This window comes from Bubalus bubalis, chromosome 21 (genome assembly GCF_019923935.1).
Source record: "Bubalus bubalis isolate 160015118507 breed Murrah chromosome 21, NDDB_SH_1, whole genome shotgun sequence".
Lineage (NCBI taxonomy): Eukaryota > Metazoa > Chordata > Mammalia > Artiodactyla > Bovidae > Bubalus > Bubalus bubalis.
In genome coordinates, this window is record NC_059177.1 from 6295376 (window position 1) to 6315147 (window position 19772).

Consider the following 19772-nt stretch of genomic DNA (forward strand, 5'->3'; position numbering starts at 1 on the left):
CGGGAGGGAAAAGGCACTTGCCTCTGGGTAAAATTTAAACAGGCACCAAGACACTCAGTCATCAAGATAAATGTCACATTCATGCAATATTGTTTAAATCAAAATTAGTGTCAAAACAAAAAAATGTCTTAAAGGACTCTTAAAGTTGCCTCTCCCAGTCAAGTCCTGTCTTTAAGATTTTGATATTTTGTTCATCCTGGATTTTTTTGCATTAATTTTGGTTTAAAGATATTGCATTAAAACATCATTTATCTCAATGACTTTGGTACCGTTAAATTTGTGCTCACAGTAGCTGTTCCACTCATCACACCCCGTCCTAGCCCTGGAACTGAATTTAAATACTTCTTGAAAACATGAAACACCACTGACTATTAAGTCAAAATTCTTTTAAAGAGATTTGTCAGGAAGCAACAGTTAGAACTAGACATGGAACAACAGACTGGTTCCAAATAGGAAAAGGAGTATGTCAAGGCTGTATATTGTCACCCTGCTTATTTAACTTATATGCAGAGTATATCATGAGAAATGCTGGACTGGAAGAAACACAAGCTGGAATCAAGATTGCTGGGAGAAATATCAATAACCTCAGATATGCAGATGACACCACCCTTATGGCAGAAAGTGAAGAGGAACTCAAAAGCCTCTTGATGAAAGTGAAAGTGGAGAGTGAAAAAGTTGGCTTAAACCTCAACATTCAGAAAAAGAAGATCATGGCATCTGGTCCCACCACTTCATGGGAAATAGATGGGGAAACAGTGTCAGACTTTATTTTTCGGGACTCCAAAATCACTGCAGATGGTGACTGCAGCCATGAAATTAAAAGACACTTACTCCTTGGAAGGAAAGTTATGCCCAACCTAGAGAGCATATTCAAAAGCAGAGACATTACTTTGCCAACAAGGCTAGTCAAGGCTATGGTTTTTCCTGTGGTCATGTATGGATGTGAGAGTTGGACTGTGAAGAAGGCTGAGCGCCGAAGAATTGATGCTTTTGAACTGTGGTGTTGGAGAAGACTCTTGAGAGTCCCTTGGACGGCAAGGAGATCCAACCAGTCCATTCTGAAGGAGATCAGCCCTGGGATTTCTTTGGAAGGAATGATGCTAAAGCTGAAACTCCAGTACTTTGGCCACCTCATGTGAAGAGTTGACTCATTGGAAAAGACTCTGATGCTGGGAGGGATTGGGGGCAAGAGGAGAAGGGGACAACAGAGGATGAGGTGGCTGGATGGCATCACTGACTCGATGGACATGAGTCTGAGTGAACTCCGGGAGTTGGTGATGGACAGGGAGGCCTGGCGTGCTGCGATTCATGGGGTCGCAAAGAGTCGGACATGACTGAGCGACTGATCTGATCTGAATCATTATTACACATTATTAAGTATTAAATTAATATTAAAATATTGATAATATCTCCATTATATTTTAATCAAAAATCGGGAAGTCTACCGAGAAAAAAAGGAAATTAAAGTATTCTGAGTCTTCATCACTCTACACAATGTGTCATTCTTGATTTTGACAATTACAATAACACAAGTCAATGAATCTTTACGAAGACTGCAGTGTAACCACTACTATAATTTATATACATATTTTCCCCCAAAACACTAAAGAAAAGGAAACACAACCTGTGTAGCAAAATGAGAGGAAACAAGAAAAGCAGCATAGGAACACAGAAACAAAAAGCGTAATGGAGACTAACAGAAAAACAAGCATCAGTGTAAGGAAAAAAAATAACTGGCTGCATGATGTGTTTGAAAGATAATTTCTCAAGGTTGTGTCATAAAACAAAACACAAGTCTAAACCAGATTTCATTAATCCGAAGACACACCACTTTCCACATTTTAACATCTCTGAAGTCAGAGTCCATCTTATGCTCAACAATGTGTCATAGATTAACTGGCACCTTTTTCTTAGTGGCACAGAGGCTCATGCTGTGTTTTACTACGGATGTGTTGGACAGGTGAGAAAACCTATAGAAAGTGACTCAGAAGGTCTATGATAGAAAGATGATCACAGACATACCAGCAAGTACAAATGCAAAGAAAACCAGGATCTAACATTACCACGTGGCTGCTGACCATAGCCTACTGGGTGTATGTCAATTATCTTTCACTTTCCAGTCCACCTTAAAGCTCCTGAGTGGTGGACCATCAGAGATGATCCAATGGGAGAGAGGAGGAAGGCAATGGGGCAGGTGTCCACCACTGTGCACACCAGCGCTTTACCCCAGGTTGTGACGCATGCCTGCAGCTCCTCACACAACACGCCTCAGTAGACACAAGAAACCCAAGACAAAGGACGGAGGGGGGACCAGAAGCAGAAAGAAAGCTACAGAAGATTTAACCATGGGCTTAAAGCTTTGACTGTGGGACTGTCTGACTCTGCGCTTGGCCTCAGCTTACCCCTTGCTGGAGCGCTGGAGGCTGCAATACCCACACCAGTGCTGTGATGCCTCTGCCCAGACAGAGGCCAGTGACAGGGGAGGCACTGGAAGGCCCCCCACCGTTCCTGTAACACAGTGAACTCCTGCCTCTGGGGTGCAGTCAATCTGAGAGGGCTTTCCCCAAATAAGACGGACATTTACAAGCGTGGGGGAAAACATAGGGTGTATTTATGATGAAAAGCTGGGATGGTAGGATCTGATGGCTTTCTTTATGGAGGAAATGCCAATCAATCTGTTTTGACCGCTGTAAAAAAAATAAATAAATAAAACTACCCATCTGAAATATTCTGCAATGGTAGTATTTCCCAATATGCTACTTACTGAAGGGATCATCACAGTTTTCTCTTGACTTTTAATCACAAAATAAGGGAAGGTGACTTAAATGGGATGCACTGCCACCAAAGCATTGGGTGTCAGGAAAGAAGGATAGATAGAGAAAGAGAAAAGATAGACATTGTAGGGGCAGAGGGAAAAAAGGGGTCTGAGTGGGGAAAAGGGATCAAAGTTGAGAATCTGAAGATGTTTCTGGGAAAAAGTGAAGCAGAACAGAAGGAAGAAGTCAACAAGTGGGAAAAGCCCAGAACAGACCCTACAATAGCCTCACCAGGACTTTCCTGATGGTCCAGTGGTTAAGACTCCACACTTCCAATACAGGAGGCCTGAATTCAATCCCTGATGAGGGAACTGGATCCCACATGCTGTGTGGTATGGCCAAAAGAAAAAAGTCTCATCTATTTGACCCTTTTGGCCAAAACCCCCAAATAGCAGGAACCAATGCAACTGGCTTATTAACCGACAATCCTTATAACTCTTAAAAGAGAATGAAAAAGTTACTGGAAGGGCAAGTTAAGAAGTGCATATTAAATTCTGCTCTAGTTCCCCTCTCTTCAATCACATGTGTCTTGGTCTCTAGCCCTGATTCATGTCCAAGGGCACGAGCATTATCCATGCGGATTCCTCTGCCACCCCACTCCAGCAGCTCTAACCCCAGCGTTCTCTCCCAGCATGTCCTGCACCCACCATAAGGTGGTAGCCAGCTCTCACAGTGCATTAGAACATGCTGGTCTGATCACAGGTGTCTGTGCTGCCTTTGAATCCTGTTCCCTGATCAGGTGAGGAACTCCCCAGAAGCACGGCAGCAGACTGCTCTGCCCCTCTAGACCACTTTAAGGTCTGGAATCCCCCTCCAGCACAGACTCCCAAGCAGCCCAGCCATCTCCAGCTCTGGTGCAGCCCTGACTTGTCACACCATGGAAAATCAGAGGCACATATCTGGACTCGGGAAACCAGATGCCCACCTGCCCCATCCCATCACGCATCTGCCTCTATAAAAATGCTGGAGAAGATTCAGTCACCAGGACAGAGGAGAACCGGGGAACATAAGCCTGGACCAAGAAGCTACGTTCCTTTATAAATTTTAGCTACAAACCTCTCCATAAACAGAAGTTAGATGAAGCATTTCAGCCCTGAATTATCTCAGAGGTAACATCGGAGACGGGACCCAAGCCTGAAATGTGTAGGTGGGCACAGAGGAGAGCTCAAGTAATTCTCCACCTTGGTCCAGTCACTCTGTTTGAAATGAAATTGAGGTCAGGGAGCAACATCTGCAGACAAAGGCTCTAGAGCCGCCAGGTTCCCCAGAAGATGCGACGAGAAGCTACAGAAGATGCTGAGAGATCACAGATTGGTTTTGATTCCAAAGAGGGGCAGAAGGGAAAAAAAAAAAAATCAGTGCAGAAGGGATCAGAAAGCAAAGAGATTTCATGAACAGTGCCTACAGATATCGGCTGTGCTGCACGATCTGCGCCCCACCCCTCACCCCCTACCCCTTGAAACTCTAGAGCAGGGGTCCCCAACCTCTGGGCCACAGATTGGTACCTCCTGTCAGATCAGCCATGGCATTAGATTAGAAATAAAGTCAGCAATAAATGAATTTGCTTGAATCATCCGGAAACCATCCCCCAACTTCCGGTCCATGGAAAAAGTGTCTTTCACAAAGCCGGTTCCTGGTGCCCAAAAGGCTGGGGACCACTGCTCTGGAGGAAAGCCTGATAGAGGTTCACTTTAATGAGATTTTTATTTCCATCAACCCAGTCTGGCACTCCTTGGATATAACCATTAAGTTTTTATCAGCAGGAGTCAGGCTGCTACAGTCCCTATCAACCCAAAGAACCCTGAGGTTCTTAACAAATGCATTTTGAGATGACACTCCTGGGGTCGCCAGGTTCTTCCATTCCATTAGCTTGAGATCCTGGAATTCTGTTTTAACTGCAGGCAACTATGATGCTTTGGATGAGGATGTAATTCCACCTTTTTTCCCCTAAATGTGCTGGCACAGATTTAAAAGACATGTGCAGAATGTTTTAAAATGCAAAGGGCTGTGTTATATGGAATGTAACTTTGGAAAGGGTTAGGAAGACAAAGAAACAGAATAACCTTTATGATGCTTCATGCTCTACTCTCCAACCTTCAGCCAAGTTCCCCGGTAAAAATGGCTAAAAGGAAGGGTGGATGGACAACGGAGTCAGGTCCGGGAAGGGACAGGACGACCACTCCCCCCAGGAGGCAGCAGGGTGGGGCACTGTCCAGGACATTGCATGGTCTCCAGCGTCCCCCACAGACAGCCCCCATTTCAACCTCTCACCACATCTGAAATTCGACCTCAAGCTTTGTCCTTCCAGCCCTTAAAAACCCCAGAGAAAGAATGAAAATCTGGAACAAAAATTCGAAATTTACTAGAAAGTCACCCTGAAGAAAAAGGTAAGGCATGAATTTCAGGCACAAGAAAATGGTTCAAGTTTCTTAGCCACTCCTTCTTGGAATGAGCCCATTTGTTCGCAGAGCCTAGACGCAGGTTCTGGCGCAAGAAGAATTCTAGGAGCTTTGAGAAGCACCCAGTCTAATGCTGAGTTGTGACCAATGCCTAAAGCAGTCACTGAGGCTCAAACCAGACCAGGGAAAGTCAGGGAGTCTCAATTTTCAAGTAAAGAAGGAAAAAGCAAGGAGAAGAAGCACAAGGAGTGCCTTCACTCTGCACCTGGACACACACGCCTCTCCAAGCCGAGATCTGGCACCTGAATGTTTTTTCTTTTGTTACAGAAAACACTGGTAGAGTCATAGGAAAACTTCAGTAAAGTCGGGACTTCCCTGGTGGTCAGTGATTAAGAATCTGCCTGCCAACGCAGGGGACATGGGTTCAGTCCTTGGTCAGGGAAGGCGACAATGCCACGGGGCAACGAAGTCCATGCAGCACCTACCGAGCCCACACTCTACAGAGCTCAAGAGCTGCAACTACCGAAGCCCGTGTGCCCTAGAGCCTGTTCTCCACAACAAGAGAAGCCCCCGCAATGAGAAGCCCAGGCACTGCAACTAGAGAGTAACCCCTGCTCATCTCTAGAAAAAACCCACATGTAGCAACGAAGACTCAGTGTAGCCAAAAATATAAACAAATACAATTTAAAAAAAAATTTAGTAAGGTCTGCAAATTAGGAAGAGGATTGTATTTATGTTAATCTCTCAATTTGGACCATTGTACTGTTATTACAGAGAAGAGTGCCCCTTTTTTTAAGGAAATTCACACTGAGGTATAGGAAAGTAAAGATACATATTGTCGGCAACTTACTCTTTAGTGGCTAGAATATTACAATAGACTTACACATACAGAGAAGATGGAGCAAACATCGTAATAGCATTTGGAGAATTTGGAGATTGATGAGAAATTTCATACTATTCTTGTAACTTTTTTAGAAGTCTCAAACAATAAAGAAAAAAATACAAATACCTGCCCTGAGAAAATTAAGATATGAACATGACAGTGTCAGAAAATTAAGATGCGACCAGCCCCAGTCTGGGGAATCCAGAGTCTACTGGGTGGTCCTTTCTGGTTTGAACAAAGGACCCCAGGCACCTGCCACAGTGGGCAGAGCCCACCCCTGGACTTGCTCTGCGGTACCAGGGTGGCTTCGGGCAGGTCATTTAACTACTCTGAGCCTCAGCTCACCCACATGATGGGCATAATGATACACACTTTGTGAAGATTTCATAAAATGGGTAGCAAAAGGTAGACACTGATAGAATCAGAGCTTAGTAAATGACGGTGGGTACTACAGAAGAAACTCTGCCCCCCTCCCCACCACCACAGCTGCCTCTGGGAAACCAACATCACCCCTTAACCTTGGTGACAGAGGAGAGCAGTGGGGACCTGGAGTAAATGTGAAATATAGACCATTCATCATAACCTGGCTTGGCTTCCCATCACCTGAATTGCCTCATTCCTCGTTAATTAACTGAACCCTGGGCAACAAAGCTCAGTGAAGCTTCAGTGCATCTCCTCTACCACTTTATAATTCTCTATGACATGACCCATCTCAAGCCATTTTCACCTTTATCATTTAATTTAATCTTCCCTAATATCTTTCTATCTGCTTATCGATGAAACCTCCCTTCAAAAGGACTGGCACCTCTTCAGGGAGTTTATTATTATCTCGAACTTCTTGATAAGCAACTAGAAATGCTTCTGTTACGTATCCCAGAGAAAGTCTCACACCAGGCCCTGAAGAGACAGGAAAAAGGAGGGCATGGTGGCCGGGGCAGAGAGCAGGAGGCACGGCGGCTGCTCATCATGGGAGGGTGTGGGGGACACGCCCCACAGGCACAGTTAGAAAGAGCGGACCAGACGCTGCAGAGCAACGGACCAATCACAGCCCTGAATGCAAGATTCACAAACAGAAGGCAACGGAGAACTGAGGTGCTAGCAAGTTTCAAAGGACTTCTACAGTATTCATGAAAACGTTCAATTGTTGACAGGATGGCACACTGCTAATGGGCAAAATGAAAAAAATATAGACAGCCCAAGCGAGGTGGAGAAGGGGTAAACGGAGAAGCACTTGGATAAAAGGCGAGATGGAGCGATTTAAAGGAAGAAGGTCACAGCGGACAGACAGGCACATGCGCACACCAGACGACGCGCACTTGCAGACCCGGGCGCGCCGCCGCCGGGGAGGTCTTACCCGAGGCCCCCGGCCTGTGGCTGGACTGGCCGGCGTGGTGCAGGCTCTGCTGGAGCAGGCTCAGGCACTCCCCGAGGCAGCTGAGGGTGGCAGCGGAGGTAGCTTTCAGGAGCAGTAGGTCCTGGTCCAAGGCGGTGAGGGGACCAGACCCCGGGAGAGACTCGATGGCGTGCACCAGGTTCTTCTGCTGCCCCTCCACCTGGGTCATCATCTGTGGAAAAGGGAGACAGCCAGAGGTGAGAGTAAGAAGGCCTCACTTCCACCGTCCAGGAGCCAGCGCTTAAGCCATGGGAGTGGATCAAAGTGCGGTGCAACTGTTTACAATAGCCAGGACATGGAAGCAACCTAGATGCCATCCAGATGCAGATGAATGGATAAGAAAGCTGTGGCACATATACACAGTGGAGTATTACTCAGCTATTAAAAAGAATACATTTGAACCAGTTCTAATGAGGTGGATGAAACCAGAGCCTATTATACAGAGTGAAGTAAGCCAGAAAGAAAAACACCAATACAGTATATTAATGAATATATATGGAATTTAGAAAGATGGTAATGATGACCCTATATGTGAGACAGCAAAAGAGACACAGATGTCAAGAACAGTCTTTTGGACTCTGTGGGAGGAGGCAAGGGTGGGATGATTTGAAAGAATAGCATTGAAACATGTATATTACCATGTGTGAAATAGATCACCAGTCCAGGTTTGATGCATGAGACAGGGTGCTCAGGGCCGGAGCACTGGGATGACCCTGAGGGATGGGATGGGATGGGATGGGATGGGGAAGGAGGTGGGAGGGGGTTCAGGATGGGGAACACATGTACACCCATGGCTGATTCATATCAATGTATGGCAAAAACCACTACAATATTGTAAAGTAATTAGCCTCCAATTAAAATAAATAAATTAATTAAAAGAAAAAAAAATTGCAGTGCAAGACGGCATCACCACCCAGACTATGGTGGCATGAAGATGCAGTCTGAGGATGCTTGGCACACATGTGTCCTGGGATGCTGCAGGCCTGGGATAAAATCCATTCGGGTCCATCTACCCAAAGGGACTTGGCCTCTGCAGCTCTGCACACAAGAGAATTTTAGAACTTTAGACTTTAAGGGGGGACCACCAGGCCATCCAGGTGTATCTCTTACAGATCTTTGGAAGGTAAAAATAAATATACTAAAAGTATAAGTCTTGTGATCAACTTTAAGGTCCTTGGACCACAGGAAGGTTATCCGAGACAACAGGCACCCCTGGCTTTGTCTCAGAGCAAGGTTAATTGCTTGCTTTTCTTTCATCTCCTGTCCATCCCTAACTCCTTGGTGGTCCTCCTTGAAGTTCAGGAAATAAAAGTGAAATCTGGGGCTAGCATTTGTGGGGGTAAGACCACACACATAGCAAAACCAGTGCTGACCCACTCTGCCCCTAAAATGCTAGGAGAGCCGTCAACTTCCTTAACACCATATGTAGGGAGCCAAGAGGAGGAGCAAAACCAGGAGTTCGAGAGTCAGCCCTGCTCCACAGCTAACGCTGTGACAAACCAGTTAACCCCACAGTGGCCTGGCTTCAATTCAAAAGCTAGACAAGCAGTGATTCCTTGGACAAATCTAGGAGAAAGGAATTTGAGAACTAGAAAAGGACTTGACTGGTGATGTTTTTATACCTTATCTTGCTAAACAAGATGATGATTGCATGGCCAGCAAATAAGCAGTCGAGCTGATGTGTGGAGGAGCAAAGGCAGCCCGCCTGAGGTCACAGGTCAGCATTCAAGGCAGGAACCAACTCCTGCTCCCTGGACTCCTTCACTGTTCTTCAAGCATCTCCCACAAAAGCCATCCTTACTCTAAAGCAGTTGCTCCTGCTTCGTCACCATCATCCCCAGGAGGATCCTTGTGACCATCATGATGCCACCAGCTGGGGAGAAGCCATACCTCTGCAAGGACCGCTGGACCTGGACACAAAACCCATCCCATACTTGGGCTTCTCTTTTTATTTTCTTTTGACGACAAGTATCTCCTATTTCCTATCAGTGTGGTCATAGCCTTAAAAACAAATAGTTTGCCCATTGCAATCCTACTTAACCAGAATTGGTGCCGTTACTTCAAAAAGATTTTTTTAAATAGTGACATTAAACATATTACATGCTCATCCTCTGGCCATGTAAGTTATTTTCTGCTGATTACAGAGGTTGTAGCTAGCCATTCTGGCGCCTAAAACAGTACCTGAGGCATAATAGGGGCTCAGTAAAAATTCGTTCCTTCTTCAGGTCTTTGCTGAAGAGCTGCCTTCTTGGGAAAGCTTCCTGCACCACATAATTTAAAATCATCTGGACTAGCATGAAAGCAGGAACCATTCTATCTGTGTGATTCACTGATGGATCCCAAGCAACTGTCTGTTGAATGAATGAATGAACCCCCAGGGTCCCTTTCTTTTCACTGAGGTGCAAAAGAATCCATTTATGACACAGAGTCTGCAGGAATCATCACAGTCAGTTAGGACAACACGGCTGAAGATTCAGGAAAAATAATAGCTCTGTTATCAGTTTAAGTTTGCCAAGAAAATGGTTAAATTTAACATCAAAAAGATAAAATGTTGACATACTCGTTGACAGTCAACTCTATGGATAACTGCTAACATTTAGGGAGAAGTTGACTTCGAGCTACTTGTCATAGTCAGCATTTCTGTAAATTCCTACCATAAAAACTTGTCTCAAAAAATGATGTGTTGAAAGAGAAGAAGAAAATGTAACACCAGAATGTAAATCATATGTTCTTGACTATTACAGAGGATGCCATAATGCTTAAGAGAAAAGGTAAGTAAAATGAAGCTATTAACTATGGAATCCACTCATTTTTTAACTTTTATTTTGTCTTGGACTATAACTGATTCACAATATTGTGGTAGTTTTAGGTGTACTGCAGAATGATTCACTTATGAATCTACACATATATCCATTCTCTTTCAGATTCTTTTCCCACATAGGTCACCACAGAACACTGAACAGGGTTCCCTGTGCTATACAGTAGGTCCTTGGGGATTATCTCTTTTCTATATAGTAGTTGGAATATACTCATTTTTAATCAACAAAAAGAACTATATTCCAATTATATAGCATAGGATAAATAATTATTTCACAAACATAAAATATGATGCAAATCTCAGGGAAAAAAGACACAAAATTGGGGACCCCCCTGGTGGTTCAGTGGTTAAGAATCCAATTGCAAGTTCAGGGGACACTGGTTCAATCCCTGGTCAGACAGGACTAAGATCCTACAGGCTGTGGAGCTGCTAAGCTCAAGCACCACAGCTACTGAGCGCTCACTCTAGACCCTTTGAGCCACAGCTACTGAGCCTGAGCATCTCAAGCTCGTGCTCTGCAACAAGAGAAACCACTGCAATGAGAAGCCTGCACACCACAGCTAGAGAGTATCCCTCTCGCTGCAACTAGAGAAAGCCCACGTGCAGCAACGAAAACCCAGTACAGCTGAAAGTCAATAAACACAAAGCTGACTCCTCGCATCTCCTACGCTATTACAACAGAGGCATGCACCCAGAGATGGACAGCACATACCTACTCTCTGGAAAATATCTGACAGTGTTTATTGAGAGCCTGTTGCCAGTGTAGAGACAGGATGGCCACCTGGAGGGGACACCAGGACTGGCGGTGGGTGGATTTGTCAGTCACAGTGACTGCAGAACAGCTGAGTGGGAGGGGGTGGGGGTGCCACATGCCCCACAAGTCAGGCCACAGCCCACTCAAGAACTTTCCTGCTCAAAAATGCCAGTAGCGCCCCCCTGAGTCACCCTGCGCTAAAGACATGCCAGTGACCAGGCACTGGATGGATTTCAGCATCCTTCTGGTAAACAGAGCACTGAAAGTTAAATGATCCCAGCACAGTGCTCGACATGGTAAGCAGATGCCTAGTGATTCATTTTCTCTCCCTTTTCCATGTGATGTGAAACAGAACTTTAGTCTTTACAGACACAACTGATGCCAGCCTTCACTTTCTATTAGCGTCATCAGGCTCCAAAAGGAACTGAATGAACTCTGCAAGCAACGCAAGACTGCCAGCCTCACGCTGATGTATCGTGGTTATTGCTGCCCGAACATTCCTCAGACTGGGAGGTCCTGAGGAGAACCTCCCATCAGACTTGGGAAGAACAAGTTTTAACCACTCTCATATCTGATTTTAATGAAGGGACATTTGAGAAGATGTCACAAAGCTGTATGCGACACCAAGTCTCTAAGCAGCTCACTCTGACCCGCAGGTTCCCACAACCTCAACACAAGAACGAAGCGTGGTCAGTGACGGCCACCAGCCTTGGAACAGCCTGAACCACTAATTACATGTATTTCAAATCAGGTTTCTGAACACTTCTTTATTTTATTCTTTGGCTGCTCCATGAGGCACGTGGGACCTTAGTTCCCCAGGGATCAAGCCAGCGCCCCTGCACTGGAAGTGCAGCCTTAAGTCACTGGATCAACCAGGAAGTCCCTAAACACTTCTTTGGAAGCACAACATGAACCATGCATGGTGTTTAAAAACCAGCGTGAACAAAAGGCACACGTTTCATTTCTTGCTGGCATTTCATTTCTACAGGCAGCGGCATCACACCTCGTAACATGGGTGCAAACGGGACCCTCGTCAAATTTCAGAGATCTACTCCCCGAACACATCAACTCCGAGGTTCTAAAATAGATTAACCGTAGGTCAAGTCCAATTTCATAGGGAAGCGGAAATTCTATGATCCATTCCTCATGGTGCAAACAATGGCATATGCACTGCAAAATCAAAGTGTAGGTTAATGCAAAGAAAGTCAGTGGCTGCAGATTGTATTGTTCTCTTTCAGTGAAGCTGAAACCAAAGCTAAAGGCAAAGACCAAACCCCAATGACATCAGCTCAACAAGATGAGATCTAGCTAAAGGAGGACCAGAGGAGCAGTGGTTACACTTGCCTCGATCACTGTAGACTGTTCTGACCTGCAAAGCTTGGTGTAGGTTTGGAGAGGAGCCAGAAAGGTCCCGTCCTGACAGGTCAGACATCAACAAACACCAGCTCATCACTCATCCATCCATCGGTAACCAAAGCATCAGCCTCACGCACGGCTTTCTTAACCTAATGTCACCAGAGCTGCCAGCCTTGTTGGCAGAACCTCCTGGGCTCCCAGACAACCCAGGGCCTTCAGCAATTCAATCTGTCCTGCTTGGGAGGAGACCAAACAATTCGATGTCAACCTCGAGGTGGTCTTGCTTTGGCATTTCTCCTCAGCCTGATGGAACCCCAGAGCCCCTGCTAAGTCTTATGCCTGGGTCACAGATCAGTCCTTGACCACCTTAGGGCAATTTTTTTCACTTGGCCAAAGTCATCACCCAGGCTTACAAGCCAGGCTCCAAAGACCTTAGAACCCAAACTAACTAACCTACTAACTAGCTTGCCATCTCCATTAACACGGATTTACTATTCAACTACCTTCAGTAGCATTACTTTAGTATTTCAGACTCCCCACCCAAACATGACTCCACAGCTCATTACAGAAGTTTCCTAAAATATCCAGCAACATACAGCATGCACCCTAAAACTCACTGCCTGCCTTGCCTCAACATCCTCACCTTGCTATTTCTGCCAGTCCTGAGCCACTGTTCCTTGATCCCTGTCAAGTCTCTGTTTTGTCAACCAAATTTCTAATTCCCAGATTTTTTTAAAAAATTTCATTGGAGTATAGTTGCAATGCTGTGTTAGTTTCTGCTGTACAGCAAAGTGAATCAGCTGTATGTATACATATAGCCCTCTTTTTTTTTTTTTTTTTTTTTTTTTTTTTTTTTTTTTTTTTTAGATTTCCTTCCCATGTAGGTCACCACGGAGCACTGAGCAGAGCTCCCCGTGGTGTACGGTACGTTCTCATTAGTTATCTGTTCTACACATAGTGTCAGTATTGTATGCGAATCAGTCCGCAGGTCCCAGTTCATCCCATCCCCCTTAATTCTGACACCGCCCCCGCGGCCGGGAGGCACCGCCCCCCCCCGCCCCCCTCCCCGCGGCCGGGAGACACCGCCCCCTGGAGGTTTGTTTCCCCCACAGTGTGAACCATAAAGCCCCTTTGCTTTGCCACCAGAGGGCAGTAGTGACGCCTGGACAGTGACATTCCCACCTCTCCAGCCTTTCTCCCAGGTGCAGAGTTGGGAACACAGTCACTCCTGGGCTCACCTGAACAATTTTCTCCTTCTTGCTGACTCACTTCCCTCTCAACCGGCCTCCTGTACTCTTGTCTGTCCTTCTGGCTCTTGACACACCTACTGGAATGCAAACCAGCCGAGAGCCTCCTTGAGGCAGGGTTCCGGGTCCCCTTGCACGGCTCTCCATGGTCCCAGGCATGACCCCACGTAGGCTAGTCCTAAACATCTTATGGACTCCCAGCTCTCCCTCCAGGCTCATCAGGTGAGCAGACAAAGAAAACTCCACGGAGGCAGATCTTCAGACCCTCACTGCTCGGTAGGGGCAGGAGGGTGATGGTGACAATAAGGAACAAAGATAAGCAGGAGGAAATCAGGTCCCTCTCCAATGGGGCGAGGCTGCAGGCTACACAGATGAGGTGACGATGACGAGGAAGAACAAAATGACAAAACGTAGGTAGAGAATGGAGAAACCAAGGTAAAGACCATATTATTCTACATTACAAACCAAAGGAAATTAAAAAATGGGAAAAAGAAGGAAAGATCTCCCCCAAATGGACCATTAGGTGTCTCGTGCCCGACTGCACATGTCGGCAAACTTCTAAAAAGGTCAGAGAATAAATATTAAAGGTTTTGCAGACCACGGGGTCTCTGTGCTTAGCTCGGCCCCTGCAGCTTGAAGGCAGGCAGGGTCCAAGTGTAAACAGATGGCTGAGGCTGTGCTCAGCATTTAACATCTCGGTTTAGATGTCAGATAATTCTCTTTTCATTCAAGGTGTACTTTTGTTGGCTCTTGGAGCGAGAGGTGATTTTCGAGCAGATCTCGGACATCTTGGCTATCATGGTTAGGAGACTCCAGGTCCAGTGTGAATTTTTTAGGAGGCAGTCATATGCCTGGATTGAGCACACAAGCCCTTGCCTACTTTTATAGCCTGTGGCTTCAATGGCGATCTAATTTCAAAGCCTTAATGCTGCTACTTTGATCTGCTTGGTTTGCCTCCTGTCCAAGGCCTCCAGTGGTCCCTGCTGGTTGGCCTGAGAGCCCAGGCCTTCCGGATAGAGGACAGGTGCCTCTTTTGGCAGGATCCCCCTTGCCCTGGGCTCTGGGTCAGGGAAGGGAGCCTCAGGCCTGAAATCACTTTTATGCCTTTGGGCATAAGGAGACGTGGGTTCGATCTCTAATCCAAGAGGATCCCATGTCCACGGAACAACAAAGCCCACGTACCAGAACTACTGAGCCTACGCAACAGAGTCCACGTACACAACTACTGAGCCCACACACAGCGACTGCTGAAGCCCCCAGGAACCTAGAGCCTGTGCTCCACAACAAGAGAAGCCCCCACAATGAGAAGCCCGTGCAATGCAACTACAGAGTCTCCCCCACCCACCACAACCAGAGAAAAGCCCGCACAACAACGAAGAACCAGCACTGTAAAAAATAAATAAGACAAACCCATAATGTTCAAGAACTATAACATCATAAACAGAAAAAAATGCAATCAAAAAATGGGCAGAAAACCTTAATAGACATTTCTCCAAAGAAGACATACAGATGACTAATAGGCACATGGGCAGATGCTCCACATCACTAGTTATTAGAGAAATGCAAATCAAAACTTCAGTGAGGTACCACCTCACAGCAGTCAGAATGCCCATCATTTAAAAGTCTACAAAAAACCAACGGTAGAGAAGGTGTGGAGAAAAGGGAGCCCTGCTACAGCATCGGCGGGAATGTGAGTTGGTGCAGCCACTGTGGAGGACAGTGTGGAAGTTCTTCACAAAATGAAAACAGAATCACCGTAGGAGCCAGTAATCCCACCCTGGGGCACGTATTTGGACAAAACTCTAATTCAAAAAAGTACACGCACCCCTGCCCTCACAACAGCACTATTCACAATGGCCAAAACGTAGAAAACACCTCAATATCCACGACAGATAAATAAAAATGACGTGGCACATATATACAATGGACTACTTCGCAGCCACATACAAGAACCAAATCGTGCCATCTGTAGCCACATGGATGCAACTAGAGACGATCGTAACTAAGTGAAGTAAGTCAGAAAGACAAACACCGCATGCTATCATTTGTACGTAGAATCTAAAATATGACACGAATGAACCTACATATGAAACAGACACAGAATCACGGGCATAGAGAGCAGACCTGTGCTTGCCAAAGGGGACAAGAGGGACCGTGAGTTTGGGGTTAGCAGGTGCAAACTGTTATATATAGGGTGGATAAACAAGGTCCTACTGTACAGAAAACTGTACCTAATATCCTCAGATAAACCATAATGCAAAAGAGTATAAAAAAGAATGTGTATACACAAGCATAACTGAGTCACCATGCTGTACAGAAGAAATTAACACAGCATTGTAAATCAACTATACTTCAATTAAAAAAAAAAAAAAGAACTACAAGATCATAGTATTCATGGTGAAAGGAATCTATGACTGTAGATTCAAAACCATTTTGCAGGCATGAAACCTGGGTTGAGAGAGGCTGGGGATCTGTGCTGAGGTCACACAGCTTCATCTGGAGTGGCAGCCCTCACTCTCCTCCTCAGGGGCCTCTTCACGACGAGGCACAAGCTGACGTACTTCCTCCTCTTTCCTTCTCATATTCTGAGAGCAAAATAGCCCTTTTGCCTCAGAAAACAACTACAGTGACTCAGCCCAGCCTTCTCACCACCTGGAGACACCCAGTGTCTGTTTTTCTCATTAAAAAAAGGTCGACTTACTCCCTCAACCACTGTCCCAACAAAATTAGACAGTAAATACAGTTCTAAAAAAGGAAGTAAACATTACCTGAAATCCTACTTCCCAGATATAGGCCCTAACATTCTGGTATTGCTCTGACTCTCCCAATTTATACACACACACGCACGCGCAATGTTAATTTATCTATCAGGATCTTTAGATCTAATTTTACCACGTGGAATGCATCATTTCTTATGGCTGACGGTTACTTCAAAATACGCGGTGTTGAAGGGAGAGATAGTATGAAATGACACTGGGTTGGGGGATGCTAAAGCTGTTGATAGTGACATGGAGGTTCCATATTGCCGTCCCTAATGTTTTTATGTTTGAAAAATTTCAAACTAATGAGATTTTTTCAATAGGAGGAAAATACATTGTTATGGGTTGAACTGTATCTCTCCAAACTCAGTATGTTGACATCATAACTCTCATAGCTTAAATGTGACATTTCTGCAAGGGGAAGTATAGCCTTTATTTTGTAAAAACTTTGAATTATAATCTATAAAAAGACTGAATTGCTGTGTTGTACACCTGAAACTAATATAACACTGTAAATTAACTATAACTCAATAAAAAATGTATTAGAAAAATACAGGAGTTTCTTGAAGATTAAAGGTGTTGAACAACCAACTCTCAGAAAGGCCAAGAGCAAGGCTGAGATTAGGGGACACTCAGCGGCAGTTCTGTGGCAGTTCATGGGGTCGCAAAGAGTCGGATGTGACTTAGCAACTCAACCGCAGAGGCAGCAGCAGCGAAAGCCTGAGGAGCCCCCGCCCAGGGCCTACCAGGAAGGGCTCCAACTTGCTTCCACATGTGCATGATTCCGATCACATTTTTCTCAGGAAGGAAATTATTAATATGATTGGATGTTACCCAGGAGTTTCAATCCTTGCTACAATCATTCATAGCAGTGAAAAAGTTTTTTTTTTTTGTTTTTTTTTTACAGAGGTCATCAGGTTAAAATCCAGTCATTACAGTGGGTCCTAGTCCAATATAGTGTCCTTATAAAACAGGGAAATTATGACCAAGACACACACAGAGGGTGAATGAGAGAAGCTGTGGGAGACCTGGATCAGACCCTCCCAGGCACCAACCTGCCAATGGCTGGACCAGCACCAGGAGACAAAGCAGCCACTTTGTGGTACTTTGTTACTGCAGCCCCAGGAAGCTGATACATCACAGATGTCTTAATTTAGTGGCTACCCTGTGAAAGAGCTTTTCAGTCCAAAGGCAACGTCAACCCTGGCTCTGGAGCGGAGGCTCCTTGCAGGCAATGTCACCCTCGTGTTTTCTCAAGGGATTTTTACTAAAGGAAAAGTGGGATGGAGAATGCATTTTCAGAATGAGGAATCTAGAAAAATGGTATGGATGGACCTATTTGCAGGACAGGAATAGAGCTGCAGAAGCCGAGAACAGACGTGCAGAGGTAGGAGAGGGTGGGCTGAACTGGGAGAGCATCACTGCCACATACGCTACCGTGTATAGAAAGGAGAGCTAGTGGGAAGCTGCTGTCTGGCGCCAGGAGCTCAGCCCGGTGCTGTGATGACCTAGAGGGATGGCGTGGGTGGGGGTGGACTGGAGGATGTTCAAGAGGGAGGGAATATATGTATACATACAGCTGATGCATTTCACTGTACAGCAGAAACTAACACAACATTATGTGAAGCAATTATACTCCAACTTTTTTAAAAAGGTAACAGAAGACGGTGATACACAAGTTAAAAGCATTACTTTTTAAATTCTTTGTGTTTGCACTGAATGTTACCAAGTTGGCAATGAGGGGTGCCAGGTACAAAAGGAATCATCTCTTGCTGTCAAAGAAACAGGCCAACAGGACTGTGAGTAGAAGGTAAGGGGTCAGGAAATAATTGTCTCATTCATCCCTCGTTGCTTGACAGCTCCTGCCTCCCTCGCACAGACACGGCCCTGGCGGGGTGCGAGGTGCAGTGAAGGCGTACAAGGCTGGCCTCCCCGCACAAAGGCCAAGACCGGGGCTCTGGTGGGAGATCCACCCACTGCTTTTCTTATAAATATCTTTCTTCTTTTTTTTTTTTTAACAAAAGCCATACTTATCCAGGATAAAAAAATAATAATAAAATAGAAAAAACATATATCCATAACACGTAGAGAAATAAACTTTAAAATTTAGGCACATATACTTCCAACATTTTGATGTACAAATGTGTTCTTTGACTTCTTATTAAAGGGGTTGCATGTCATAATACTGCTTTTTAAATTCCATCTACCATGTCAATAAATTGGGACAATACTATTTAAGATACTGCAGATCATTCCAGCACATCAATGGGCCACAAGTGACTGCCCAGTTCCCCACCAACGGACCTTACGATGAGGTCTAACTTTCTTCTCTGTGACAAATAGCAATTCCATAAACTTCTCTGTAGGTAGATCTCTGCATAAATTTGCAATGATTTTCTTTTTTTTTTTTTTTAAGTTTTATCACAATTTCATTTATTTTATGAACTTCAAATACTCTCAAACTTAAAAATGGCACAAATGCAATGTATGACAGTTTTGATATTCATCCATCTATACACACTGACCCATTTTCCACCCATTTAGTACCCCTTTCCTTCTTTCTCTTTGTGTGTTTATTCTTTTAATGCTCTTTCTATTTAGAAATGTGTACACAAGAATTGATGTTTATACAAGAATTAAAATGAGTGAAGTGACATATACTAATGTCAACAATAGCTATTTCTATGTAGCAAAATTAAAATTTTTTTGTTTCCTTATTTTCTTGTTATATGTTTCTTTATTTCTCTGTTAAAATAATGAATAAGTTATTATTCAAACAAAAATATAAATGCAATGATTTTCTTAAACTCCTAGAAAAGTAATTGCTGAATTTGAAGGTATTTAACATTAATTTTTAAGGCTTTTGAGAAACACTGCCAGCTTACTATTGGGGAAACAAACAAACAAAAAAAAAACTGTTATCAATTTGTATTGATACAAATTGATATCAATATGGGACTTCCCTGGTGGTCCAGTGGTTAAGAATCCTCCTAGCAGTGCAGGGGATGAAGTTCAGTCCCTGGTCAGGGAACTAAGATCCTACATGCCGTGGAGTTATGAAGCCCACACACCAGTGAAGATCCAGTGCAGCCAAAAACCCTGTGTATTCTCAGCAGTGTATGAGCTGTCTTCTTCCTCGACACTCTCCAAAAATCTCCTTTTTCTCATAACCAATTGCTGCTGCTGCTAAGTCGCTTCAGTTGTGTCCGACTCTGTGCAACCCCAGAGACTGCAGCCCACCAGGCTCCCCCGTCCCTGGGATTCTCCAGGCAAGAACACTGGAGTGGGTTGCCACTTCCCTCCCCATTGCGTGAAAGTGAAAAGTGAAAGTGAAGTCGCTCAGTCGT

General features: G+C 44.8%; 1 protein-coding gene across 9 annotated transcripts in view; it reads right to left on the reverse strand.

Annotated features, from left to right (window-relative positions):
• Positions 1–19772, reverse strand: part of OSBPL10 (oxysterol binding protein like 10) — a 334487-nt gene that overhangs the window by 76616 nt on the left and 238099 nt on the right. For all 9 annotated transcript variants that reach the window (XM_025272583.3, XM_044934022.2, XM_044934026.2 and 6 more), the window contains one exon: positions 7453–7663. In XM_025272583.3, the coding sequence (XP_025128368.2) occupies positions 7453–7663 (211 nt within the window). The remainder of the gene's footprint in view (positions 1–7452; positions 7664–19772) is intronic.